At 39.3% G+C, this 13499-nt stretch overlaps 1 protein-coding gene across 1 annotated transcript; it reads right to left on the reverse strand.

The window, feature by feature from the left end:
• Positions 1-1331: 1331 nt before the first annotated feature.
• LOC144005847 (hexokinase-2-like) lies at positions 1332-13389 on the reverse strand. Its single transcript, XM_077504257.1, has 12 exons — positions 12816-13389; positions 12375-12444; positions 10992-11083; positions 7215-7377; positions 6801-6949; positions 5660-5779; positions 5489-5584; positions 5329-5428; positions 5082-5265; positions 4862-5017; positions 3571-3804; positions 1332-3454 (listed from the first exon to the last, which is right to left on the reverse strand). The coding sequence occupies exons 3-12, from the start codon at positions 11049-11051 to the stop codon at positions 3268-3270; spliced, it is 1449 nt and encodes a 482-aa protein (XP_077360383.1). The 5' UTR covers positions 11052-11083; positions 12375-12444; positions 12816-13389; the 3' UTR covers positions 1332-3267.
• Between the last annotated feature and the right edge of the window lie 110 nt (positions 13390-13499).

Below are 13499 nucleotides of genomic sequence, written 5' to 3' on the forward strand. Positions count from 1 at the left end.
TGTCGAGCAGCTATATGAGTCTCGATTAAAAAAATATTTTGATTATTCTTCTTATTATGTGGTGGTATTAGGCACTAATGGGTGTAGTTTTGGTGGGGGTTGAGCATTGAATGGAGGCTGTAATGACAGCATCCATTGTTCATGTGTCTGAAAATATGCAGCCTGCCATTTTCTGATAGTCCAGTTGAAAATGAAGGTGAATATATTAGTGACACACACACAGACGAGCATTTTTATTTTCAATTTTAAGTAATGCTTGGAGGCTATCCAAATTCCGGAAAGATTTATTACCACGACTTTTATAAGGATGAAGGCTGCAGAAAAGAAGCATTTAACTCTTTCTCAACCAGGCTTTCATGTATTTTTTTGTTTGAAGGCTCAATTATTTCGATATGTATTCACAAATGAGCTATTACATACAATATTAGATTTTTTTTTTAGAAGTGTGTTGGGAGTTATTTTTATTTACATTTTGTAGATTAAATGTTTAAAGTTGCAATTTTATGAGAATAAAGTCATGTTTTTTTTTTTAGATCAAAGTCGCAATATTACAAGAATAATTCGTTGCAGATATTATTTTCGAGGTAAATATATTTTTCAGAAAATCTTGTAGTTTTTGGATAAATTTTATTTAGGTTAAAGTAGTATTACAATAATAAAGTCATATATTTACAAGAATGCCATACTGTGTATTTGCAAGTTATATTAAGACTAATAATAATGATAAAAAAAGACATTTTCTCAAAAATACATAACCTAATCTTGCATTCTAATTATCTAGAGAAAATACTAAAATTCTAAGCCGCATAGTAACTTTCAACTTGTAACTATATGACCTTTTTCTAAAAAAATAAATAAATATTCAAGTGTGGCTACAATATTATTTGTACACTAAGCTGAAAAGTATATATATATATATATATATATATATATATATATATATATATATATATATATAAAAGCTGAACTAGTATGAAATAAACAGACCACTAGGGGGCAGCAGATCAATATTGTTGGGGAAACCTAAACTACATCATAAGTGTTTGCAAAATAAATCAGTTAATTTATGTCACAAAACCTGATTTAAGATAAACAAGGTCAATAAGTCCATGTAAAGATTATACACAAATGGCGCCACACGAAACACCAGAAAGGGTTTTTGTTTTTACTAAAATGCATATAATGTTCTCATAACAATATTTAAATCATCAATTTAATTCCATGTGTGGAATGTGATGAGACGATCGCTGTAGTCGAGGTTGACGGCTGGATCTCACACAAAGCCAGTACTACTTTCGCACGAATGATGAAATGATTTGAGGAGCTTCGAATGCCTCTTTCCCCCGTTTTATGTAAAAGCTGTTTATTTATTTTATTTTTTGTCACAATGTTGGAATGTTATTCAAGTCTGAGCATTCCTAAACAGTTTACATTGATTGTCCAGAAAAGCCACAAGATGGCAGCAAAGTCCCACCTCTCTCTATTTAGACAGGGCTGTGGCCTGACGAAATGAATCGTTTCACCTCACTTCAACAGAGTTCCTTGAAACCAAGATGGCGCCAAAGCAGTCATTTCGCATTAGACAGTGACAGGTTTCATTGGAATAATGGAGAATATATTTCGCAAAAAGAAACATGCGAGTTGCAAATGTGCTGGTTCAATGTATAAAGTGGATATACAAAGGTCTACACACCCCTGTTCAAACGCCATGTTCTTATGATGCACAAAAAAAAAACCATTCATGTGATACTTTGTATAATAATTTCCTCTTTATCGTCAACAGTGAGCGAGCGACATTGACGTCAACCATTCCGCCGTTTATGATGCAAATGCTGACTCCGCACAAAATGTTTTTGCAAGCGGACACGCACCACACAGTCTTGCTTTTTTTCTCCCCATTTGACCAGAAAACTTTGTGGTTCGGGACACAAAATCAGAATAAATGGAGTTTTGCTCCCCCGCCAGGATCATCCACATTTAATAAAAATAAATATGAATCTTTCTCTTTTTATATCATTTATAAAGAACTGCCTCGGCAGTTTGCCCTGCTCAAGTTATCTGCATACATTCAAATTTGTCATTCAAATGGAACTGACTGAAAACTGAATTAATACGAGTTGCCGTTGGGAATTTGGAATTCCCCACAATGAGCTAATTTGAAATACAGTAGAGTGCATCGGGAAAGTATTCACAGAGCTTCACTTTTTTCCACATTTTGTCAAACCTCATTCCAAAATGGATTCAATGCAGACTTTATTTGTCTCTGTGGAGAGATCAGAAAATGGCTGTGCGTGCCCCGTCCAAACTTGAGCTGGAGAGGTAGAATGGGCAAAAAGCGCCCAAAAATAAAGTCTACTAAGCTTGTAGCATCACATTCAGTTATATTTTTATTTTGTAAGAAATTTGCAAATAAACAAAAAACAAAACAAAACAGATTGTATTGATGTAGTGTTGTGTGTAGAGTTTTGAGAATTTTTATTTTTATTTTGAAAGGCTGTAATTAAGGTCTGTGCAACTAATCGAAATTCAATTACGATTTCAATTACACTCCACAATTACAAATTCAGCATATCATAAAAAAAAAGATTATTAATACTAATTTTGAGTTGTTTGTTTAAATATATACATTTGCACTTTAAAAAAAAAAATTGTAAAATTTTATAAATTTGCTTCATCCAAAAGGAATTGCAGAATTCTCGTGTTTCCAATAATTTTATCTACCTTAATATTTTTTTCTTTATACAAAAATGATCATCTTAATCGTGTTTTCAATTATTACTAAAATAATCATGCTAAATATTTTCCTCATAAGACGACCAGCCCTACTGTAATCTAACAAAATCTAACAAAAAAGATTACTAATACTAATTTTGAATTTGTTTAAATTTATACATTTGCACATTTTATTTTTTTAAATAACTCATTTAATAAATTTGTTTCACCCAAAAGGAATTGCATAATTCTAGTGTTTCGAAGAATTTTATCTGCCTTAATATTTTTTAAATATTTTCTTTATACAAAAAAAGATTGTAATAATCATGATTTGAATTATTAGTAAAATAATCAATTAATATTTTCTTCATAATAGGAGCAGCCCTTACTGTAATCTAACAAAATGTGGAAAAAGTGAAGAATTTTGAAGAAACGAATTCATCTAAGCCATTTTACAATTAGGCTAGAACATAAAACTATGGGGAAAAAAATTAAATAATAAACCAAGCCATATGAGTTTAGTGTCGGTGGCTTTTCGTCCCGTGCGTCTCCGCCTCATTGGTCGTCGTCGTCGCTGTCCTCGCCGTCGCTGTCCTCCAGCAGGCGCGACTGGCGGGCCAGCCTCTGCGCCACGGCCGTTACCATGGCGGCGCCTTTGCCGCTGCCGTCCTCCGAGAGCAGGTAGGCCACGTCGCACGCGGGGGCCAACCGGCGCACCGTGGCCTGCAGCTCGGCGCTGAAGCTGCAGAGGGGAGAGTACAACATTTGCAAAAATGACTTCCCATTTGTTTACAGTTTGCATAGTAACTGATTTAAAAAAAAAAAAAAAAAAATTGTGGCTCATCTCATCTGTCTCACCTGGGGTGTTTACGGTACACCGAGCCGTCCACCCCCACGGTGGTCTTCAGGCGGTCCAGGCCGCGGGCGACCCGCATGCGGTTGACGATGGTGGCCAGGGCGGCGGCACAGAGGCGGGCCGAGCGCGATGACACCGTGTCGCAGACCATGCGCACCACGCGCACGTCCACCGGCTCCCACGCCAGGCCCAAGTCGCTCAGGATCCGTTCGCCGTTCTCCAGGCCGACGGCCTCCCTGAAGGAAAAGGAAAAAAACAACACCATATTCAATATGTTGTTTTCCTCACGCAATGTTTCGAGAATAAGCTTATATCTTTTGAGAGGTGGGAAAAAAACACAAATATAAATGCCAACTTTTTCCATTATTTTGGTGCACAATAGAGCTTGTAAAATGATAACAAAAACATAAAAACAGAGCCTAATTCACTGGCATCCCCTATTAAAATGGATATTTTATGTCTACAGTTTATTTAGAAAAAAAAAGTTTTCAGTTGGTAAACTTACCAATGTTTTTTGTTTACATAGAAAATATGTTTTTAAAGTGAAAAGATAGATTGAAAAATGACAAATGAAATAAGCTAGTAAACAGAGGGGGAATGTAGCAAAAATAAATCACAGATTTAGAATTACTTTGGGAAACAATGTAGATTTTGAAAAAGCTACTTTAATACTTAAGGTTAAGAAAATAAGCTTTAAAGATCAAACTAATAAAAAAAAAATATATATTTTTTTATAACACATTGGAAAAGCAGGACTTTTTAATTATTTTGAAAAATACACATTTGAACTAAAAAAAAGATAAATATAAATGAAAATATAACTATCATAAAAAAAGCATTTTATTTAATTTTTACTTTTCAAACCTTCAATTTGAAAAAAAACAAAACAAGTTTCATTTTGAAACAACACTATAGTATTTGAATTAAAATTATCTTTAATTTCCCTATAGGTGTTGTAAAAAAAAAATCAGTTAATGAAAATATAAATTCCAAATGTTTGTTGTAAAATAATCAGCTAATAAATAAAACTATAAATTCCAAATGTTTGTTGTAAAATAATATTTTGAATTAAACCTTAAAAAATATATATATAATTATGCTTTTACCTCTTGCACCTCTCTAAAATGACCACTAGGAGGAAGCAAAGTCCAACAGAGCCACATATCATGCCTTGAAACTCAGCATGAAGTCCATACATAAATATAGTTGACTCTGAATTATTTTTCGTGTGTATTGCTCAAATGTATGACAAGTGATTATCTGTGAAAATAAAAGCCAACAACAAGGACTCACTCTTCTATATCAGAGATGAACTTGGTCTCAAATCCGCCCGGCGACAGCAGCACCTCCGACGCCCGCCCCTTGAACAGCAGCCCGTCCTTTGTCATCCTCACCAGCAGGAGGCGCACGATCTCGCCCAGATACATGCCGCTGATCATCTTCTCAAAACTGCGTGAGAAGCTTCGCTTAGCTCGTTTGCCTCGCTTGGGGTTCGAACCCGGGATGAACGTACGTGTGGATGCCCGGGTTGATGGATGTCTTGTCCACCTGGACGTCAAACTCGGTCTGAATGTCGGCGAGCGAGCCGTTGTCGCCGAAGCCGCCCCACTCCGTGTTGATGCACATGCGTCCGTGGTCGCTCTCCACGCGCTTCACGTTCTTCATCTCCTCCATGTAGCACGCGTTGGTACCCGTGCCTGCAAAAACGGGAACAAACATTTAGCCAAATCACTCACGCCGGCACGCCCGACGTTCCTCACCGATGATCATGGCGATCTCGCAGCTTTGGTCCTTGTAGCCGCAGCTCATCATTGTGCCCACCGTGTCGTTCACCATGGCAATGGAGCCCACGTCGTATTCCTGAAGGACAACGGATGACGTTTTCAATGAGTCGCGCCGCCGACGACCGTTGCAACTCACCCCTCGTCGGTGGATGGCCTCTCGCAGGAGTTTCACCACGTCTTGGCCCTCCACCCCCGAGCACTGGAAGCCTTTCGTCCAGCGGATCAAGATGCTCTGCGGCGAACAAACGCGAACATAAGCACAAAAAAATAATCACAAATCATTGAAGTGTGCGTGTGTGCGCAAGACCTTGTCAATTTCCTTCTGATGGCAGGGGAACGAGAAGGTGAAGCCTAGAGGGAGGATTTTCCCCTGCAGATTCTTCGACTTGAGAAATTCCCCCAGACAGGCGGCGATGTGGTCGAACAGCTGCAAACAACCAGGGGTATTGCGTTTTCAATTGTAAATCAGAAATATGAACAAAACATATCTTGGTATTTTTCTTCTGGTTTTGTTTGTCTCCCACAATAAAAATGTATTTAATTTATGTTTTTGGTTTGTTTGGGGTTCCGGTTTGGTGGCCTCAGCATTGCATCTCTGCTCTTTGCAGATGATGTGGTGCTGTTGGCTTCATCAAGCCGGGGCCTCCAACTCTCACTGAAGCGGTTCGCAGCAGAGTGTGAAGCGGTTGGGATGAGGATCAGCACCTCCAAATCCGAGACCATGGTCCTCAGTCGGAAAAGGGTGGCGTGTGCTCTACGGGTCGGGGATGAGATCCTGCCCCAAGTGGAGGAGTTCAAGTATCTTGGGGTCTTGTTCACGAGTGAGGGTAGTATGGAGCGGGAGATCGACAGGCGGATTGGTGCAGTGTCTGCAGTGATGCGGACTCTGTATCGGGCCGTCGTGGTGAAGAAAGAGCTGAGCCAAAAGGCAAAGCTCTCGATTTACCGGTTGATCTACGTTCCAACCCTCACCTATGGTCACGAGCTGTGGGTCGTGACCGAAAGAACGAGATGCTGGATACAAGCGGCCGAAATGAGTTTCCTCCGCAGGGTGTCCGGGCTCTCCCTTAGAGATAGGGTGAGAAGCTCAGTCATCCGGGAGGGACTCAGAGTCGAGCCGCTGCTCCTCCGCGTTGAGAGGAGCCAGCTGAGGTGGCTCGGGCATCTGGTTCGGATGCCTCCTGGACGCCTCCCTGGGGAGGTGTTCCGGGCATGTCCCACCGGCGGGAGGCCCCGGGCACGACCCAGGACGCACTGGAGAGACTATGTCTCCCGGCTGGCCTGGGAACGCCTTGGGATCCCGCCGGAGGAGCTAGTTGAAGTGGCTGGGGAGAGGGAAGTCTGGGCTTCCCTCCTGAAGCTGCTCCCCCCGCGACCCGACCCCGGATAAGCGGAGGAAGATGGATGGATGGATGAACTTAATAAAATCCTCCTTTTTATTTATGCACCTTTTCTCCAGGTCCTCGCATCATCTCTTGCGGGATGGCGCAGATCTGACTGTCCATCTTCACCATCCTCTGCTCCTCCTCCAGTAGTCGAACGTGGAGCACCCGGAAGTTTGTTCCGCCCAGGTCCAAAGCCAGGAAGTCGCCTTTTTCTGCGGGGTGAAACAACTTTTTGTTTGTCCAGGAAACACAATAAAAAGAGTAAAATATCCATAGTATTAAATCTCTCCCTCGTTCTTGACTCGCTAAAAAGAATAGAACTAGAAAATGGATGGATGGATATTTGAACGGCATGATCCTATGCTACTCACAGCTACTCGGAAGTATATTTACAGAGTCCTCCAAAAGTAGTTGATGATGATGATGCATGAGAGGTCATTGCTGATTGCAGGCTTTGAAAAAAAGACATGGACTTACCCGTCCCGTCTGGCGTGGCGGTGACAAAAGTGGGCAGCATCTGGACGGCGGCCTTGTGGTGCGCGTGCTTTCCCAGGCCTCGCTTCAGGTCGCGCTCCAGGCGAGCGGAAATCTGCTGCAGGACTTCCAGGGACAACATGAACGGCTTCAGGTACCTTTCAACCTGCACGGGGAGGAGGAACTTCTTAGATTTGTTTTGTTTTTGGTTAGTAAATAGCAATCCATCAATTCCACCCAGCAATATTTTATGTAACAACCAACAACAGTCAAACAGACTGACCTGACTCAGATGGACAAAACGGAATAAAATAATGCATATGAATTACGAGTGTCAGGTGAGTAAATTTTTTTTTTTATCAGAATTACACAACTTCAATAGTTAACTCACGATTAATTGCAAATTTTAGATCTGTTCTGAATGTACAATAAAGTATACAATATTTTTTTTTCAGTGTTCATACTCTAACATAAAAGTGGGAAAAATGTTACACTAATAGAAATATGGTTGCATCTTTTAGTCATTGATTCAGTAATTTCATAATAATTCATACAAGTTAAATTTAAAAAGATGTATGGTAAAATGAAGGAGTGTGATATTGATGTGTGCTGGTCATATTTCTGCCACTAGATGGCATAATTGCATTTGTAAAATTTTTTTCCTTTTCATACAGGGTGTTCCCAAAATGTTTTACCCCATTTCGTAGGCCAATAATTTTGACAATTTTCGTTGGAATAACCTCAAATTTTCACAGCTTGTGTAGAAACGTTTCAAGTTTTTGTGTGCAACGTTAGCCATTTCTATCTTTTCAGGTTAGGAAATGCCGTTCACTTAAAAAAAAAAGGCATTCTGCATGTTTGAGTATGCTCGGACTCAGTCACCGAAGACAGTGCTGCGTGCCTTCTTCACAAATTTTCTTTTCTTTGTAAATTTAACCAGAAAAACGTATGACCTTCAACATAAAGTGTATTTAGTTTCATTAAGATCCATCAAGTAGTTTCCGAGATATGGGCATTTAGAATGGGGTTAACCATTTTGGAACACCATTTTGGAAGCGCTATCTAACCTTTAACATGAAGCATCTTCTGCACATTTGTAAAATTATAAATATACAACTTGACCCCAGTCTCCACCAATATATGCATTGCTATTACTGCTAAATTTTGACGTGGATGTCTGCTTTGTTGCGACTGGAATTTCCAAGTATGGGGCGGTCATTAACCATGCGTTAATTAGTGCATTTGACACCCCTAATATAAATAGAAATGTGTGGTTTGGTTACTGTGTACTAAATTTGCCGCCGTGCTAAATAGCTGGCATGTTAAAATTGTTGGCATGCGGAGGAGAGCATGGACAGGAAAAACACAGCCGGTTACGATCATCTAGAGACGGCAGCAAACAATTCCCGTTTTCCTGTCTCCCCTCAAAGCTGTAAAAACGCCCAACCTCCAAACTGCAGCTGATCGTGGGCACCAAATATCGACCAAGTTTTTAGAAACATTTTAACATTATTAATGTTCACACGTGTCACAATACTTAACAAGACGATGACGACAAAACAATTGCAATCATTTTGTTGTACAAGTGTGCACACCATTTTCTAACTGTTTTCGATTAACCATTTAAACTGCATCATAATTTACCGTAATCCATTTTGGAATAGGATGTAATAAAATGTGGAAAAAGTTAAGCTTTGTGAATACTTTTGTAATGCACTTAGAACATCTGGAAAGTATTCAGTTTTAGAATTTAGGGGGGGGGGGCGGGGGGTGGGGGCACAACTAATAATCAATTTTAAGCCTGTAACATAAAATGTGGAAAAAGTGAAGCACCGTGAACATGTACGGATGAACTGCAGGTGTGGACAACTTCTCGTTTTCCTTTTGTAATAAAAAGCTGTTATACAAACACGCAAGCTTGTAAAAGGTGCAAAAGTATAGCTCGTGTGTACATTGCAACACCGGCGCAATTTCACCACATCCTGCTGCAGTTGGTGAATTTCCTTGGTAAGCAGGTCGACATCGCGGGGCTCACGGTGCTGCTACTTGCGAGCTTTATGTAACCGTGAAGCTAAATCAAGTTTGTCGCCTTTTTTTTCCAGTAGTTTTCCAGCAGGCATGTCAGCTCACGCCTCATTTGGTTATTTGGATCTGCTTATAATCCTCTGCAGGACTTGTCGCTACATGACTTCATTCCTAAATCATGACTCAAAGCAACAGTCCTCGATGGGGATTAAAATTGGTGATGTGCATTAGAAACTACACTTACACGAACCCATTAGCCTTAAAGGAGACACATTTTACATGTCTTTTTTTTTTTTTTTTTAGAGCTCAGAATTGTTCATTCGGCAGTCTTACCGATTGCTCTCTTTCGCTTTATTTTATTTTATTTTTTTATGCGTATGTGCGCATTTGTGTGTGTGCGTGCATGCAAATTTGTGCTCATTAATTCACCTGAAACCGAATAAAAATCCCAATGCCCTTCACCTTAACCGGATACTTCAGAGTCTCGCCAGAGTTGTGAAGTCCAGAAGGTAAGGAGACCAGAGGAAAGATCAAAAGAAAGATGATGAATCAGAGTGAAATCCAGCACCAACCAGACACCACCTGTCACCCACATGGTTACAAAACCAGAATATTTCACCAACCCCAGAAAACCTCTAAATTCCAACAGATTAAGGAGATCTCAAGAGACCAGAGGAAAAAATAAAGAGAGGAAGGAAGGAAGGATAGATGAAAGCAGACTGAGATCCACAGACACCAGCCTCCACTGATTCAGCGAGCAGTGGGAGGGAGAAGCAAATTCTGTTTGATACACAGATACATATGTCTTAACTCATTCACTGCCAGTCATTTTAGAAATTTTTTAAAATAGTCAATACTCACGTGATATTACATTCAGTAATTATATATAAACCGAATCTACCAAATAACAGAATAGACTCCCTACTTTTTGCCTCGTCCCATTCTTTTATAATTGACAGTAGAAAAATGTAGGTTTGCCAAAATACAGCCATTTCTCCCATGGACTCTGAAACTGTGTTTATTTCGTATAAAATGGGGCAATGATGTCATCTACCGGTGGTTGGACACCAGTAAAGTTGTTTCCAAGTTTGATATTTACAGTGGAGCATGCTCAGATTCGCCCCCATTTAGCACCGCTCTAAATACAAGTGACAAGTACACTTGTCAAAGGCAGTGAATTAATTAATAACATGCCCGTGACCTTCAAAATACTGCCAGGCTCAAGAATGGCAGAATTTCTCATTTTGCTGAAATTAGCCTGGCTTCATTCAGGCTTTTTCTACCATGGCGACAGGGGGTGGCGTCCTGGCATTTTTATTTTATTTTTTTAGCGGGAGCCCATAAAGACAAATACACTTTCAATGATGGATGCAGCACACCTCATAGACTACACTGTGAGTATGTAGCGCACGGATATGTCATGTCCTGTGTACTTAACAGAGCAACCAAGCCGCCGCTTATCAGTACAATACAGTACACTACAAGTTGCGCACACTTGCTTGAAAGTAGCTCTGGATCTTCACCCAGGTCATGGTTGATTGCAAATGAGCATGTAATTTCCCCCCTCAACTTACCATGGCGACACCACAAAACACACCCAAGGGCGGTATTTTCACTCATGGAGGGAGCACTTCATTGCCATGCCACTGATTTACACCTTAGTTAATGTACCACTGTAGTACTGCTGCAGTGCATCGTGGGACTTGTAGTACGTAACAACCTATAAATAAGGCATGAGCCAGGGCGAACATGTACCTTACTGAGCGTGTCCAGAGGGATACCGTCAACGTGGATGGTGCTCATGTCGCCGTTCATTTTCGCTGGTCTTTGCAGATTCTGTTATTTACCTGCACAGAGAAGATCAAAATGAAACAAACGAAGAATGTGCACAAGCAGCAGTTGTTTGAAGCGAAACCGTTATATCTTTGGCCTCTAAGGTTGTCTATTAGTGTTTCATATTGTTAGCATTATGCTAGCAGATTTTGTTAAGAGGAAATGAAAAAGCTAGCTCTTCATGTTTTTGTGTGTGTTGCGTTGTAGCTGTGTGTTCAAAGTAGGGCTGGGCGAAATGGCCAAAAAATAAAATCTCGATTTTTTGCAGTCATTCAGGACGATTACGATTTCCATCGATTTTAACCTAATAAATCCAACAAACGTTTACTTAAAAGGTTTTATTTATTCAAAAATAATTCCTGTGCAAAATGTTCAGACACCAGTAACGTATACTGATTCTAGATCAGTTTTAAGGCAAAATTACATCACATAAAAACATTTGGATATAACAGAACATAAGAACAGCTTTTAATCATCCAGAAGCCAAAATTCGATTTCACGATTTAGCAAATTTTCAACGATTCGATTTTTTTAAATGATGTATCGAATTAATTCGATTTATTGCCCAGCCCTAGTTCAAAGGTTCATAATTTTCGGAACATCTATGCTAGTTTCACATTATATGTTAGCATACGTCAATGTTTTGGGGTCTAAATATACAATGTTTGCTTCTATTTTGTTTTATGTGTCTGAGAGAGTGAGGTTCTGCATAATAATGTAGGTTTTGGGTGTGCAACCAAAACGTACACCAATTCATTTGCGGTTGCGGATACAGAGACTACACTAATCCATTACTTTTACAACTAAAAACTTGAAAATGTAATGAATTGATGGAGTTTAACTGTCTCAAAATAATGTTTAAAGCCCATCATGAAATTTCACCAGTTATTATACAAATTAAATTACAAAAATAATAAAAAATAAAAAAGGAATGGCGAGTATAAATTACGAGGAACCAGTATTTTCTCCAAAACAAAATATAGAACAAAACAAAAAGAACAATGTATTTCAACTCGCGATGTCAGCTTATGGAACAATCTGGATTGTAAAACAAAATCATCTCAGTCTATCTGTACTTTTAAAAACTGGCCTCCCTATATCATCAGATTTTTATCAATCGCTGACGCATGTGGAACTTAATGTGGATTCATGGTAACTATGAATGAAACCCAACAAACAACAATGTCAACAGACTGATAACAAGGTCAGACTGAGCCTGAGGATGCTTGTTTTCCAGGCGTGGTGTGTATTTAATACTCCTCTATTACAACAAAAGCCTTAAGCATGACAGCGCCTTGTCCTTACCTGGCTTAAATACACGCCCCTTGTTCAAGCACGTTGGAATTTCCAAAACAGTTTTCTCTCTTAACACAACCTGTTAAGAGCAACAAAGAAGAAAATGTAGAAATTGAAGGAATATTTGTGTGTATGCTAAGAGCAAAAAGAGGATATGCTGGTGAATAAAAGAGCTGGAGGAGGAATTTGAACAAGCCAGCAGCTTCAGTCTATCAGGTAAAACAAGTTTTAATGCCTTAAAGTCCATGAGTGGTAAAAGGAGAATGTAAACAGCTGTGTGAACAATAGAGAAACTCCACTGACTATAGATAGGAAGAAAACATTTTCATATTGTCACAAATGCTGCACAACTGCTGCTCTCTGGTGCAATTTGACCCAAAACCATTGACGGCAAGTCATTACATCGAGTGTTAAAAAATAAAATAAAAATAAGTAGAAGACATCACTCACCTCACCTGCTGAGTCGTCTCGCAAACTGTGTGAGCTCAGCCATCAACTTCCAGGCACAGGAAGACAGCGACAGTGTGCTTAAAAAAATGAAAAGATGACAAAAAAATACAAGCAGGCACAAAAAGGGGGCAGCATTGACTGGGTGGAAGTGAGCATTGTGACATTGTGAAAACACATGCGTGTCACACGCTTGGTGAGGAAACACAAAAGCTCCAACCTGATGAAATAACAAAAATATTAATAGGGGATATGAAAGACGGAAATGTCTTGCCATCATATTTGACATAATGAGGATGTGCATCGTGTTGAAATGTATACTTACTATTATATCGTAGCTGGCCAATTTTTGTCCTATTGGACAACACTAGCATACTGTTTTATATCCAAAAATAAATCAGAACATTTGCACTCCATTTGTATTTTTCTAGTGTTTCTGATGAACACACAAAATTAAAGTGAGTTATAGTTTCAAAATAAGTATACTGCATTTTTTTTTAAACAGAAGTAAAAGAGGGAAGCAAAATAACTTTTACCCCTAAAAAAAAAAAAAAAAAAAAAAAAAAAAACTTGCTTTCTGCTCTGTGCCATTTCGAATCACGCCCAAACAACTGAATTTAGCCAACCATAAAACTTTTAATTACTCACCTGCAAAAGGAATAATTCAAATATAATATACTGACTTAC

The sequence above is a fragment of the Festucalex cinctus genome, chromosome 18 (genome assembly GCF_051991245.1).
Source record: "Festucalex cinctus isolate MCC-2025b chromosome 18, RoL_Fcin_1.0, whole genome shotgun sequence".
Classification (NCBI taxonomy): Eukaryota; Metazoa; Chordata; class Actinopteri; order Syngnathiformes; family Syngnathidae; genus Festucalex; species Festucalex cinctus.

Coding starts and splice junctions, on each gene's coding strand:
- LOC144005847 (XM_077504257.1), bottom strand. CDS start 11,051: ATGAACGGCGACATGAGCACCATCCACGTTGACGGTATCCCTCTGGAC. Junction 5,429..5,488: donor AGGCCATCCACCGACGAGGG/GTGAGTTGCAAC, acceptor GTTGTCCTTCAG/GAATACGACGTGGGCTCCAT. Junction 5,266..5,328: donor CGAGATCGCCATGATCATCG/GTGAGGAACGTC, acceptor CCGTTTTTGCAG/GCACGGGTACCAACGCGTGC.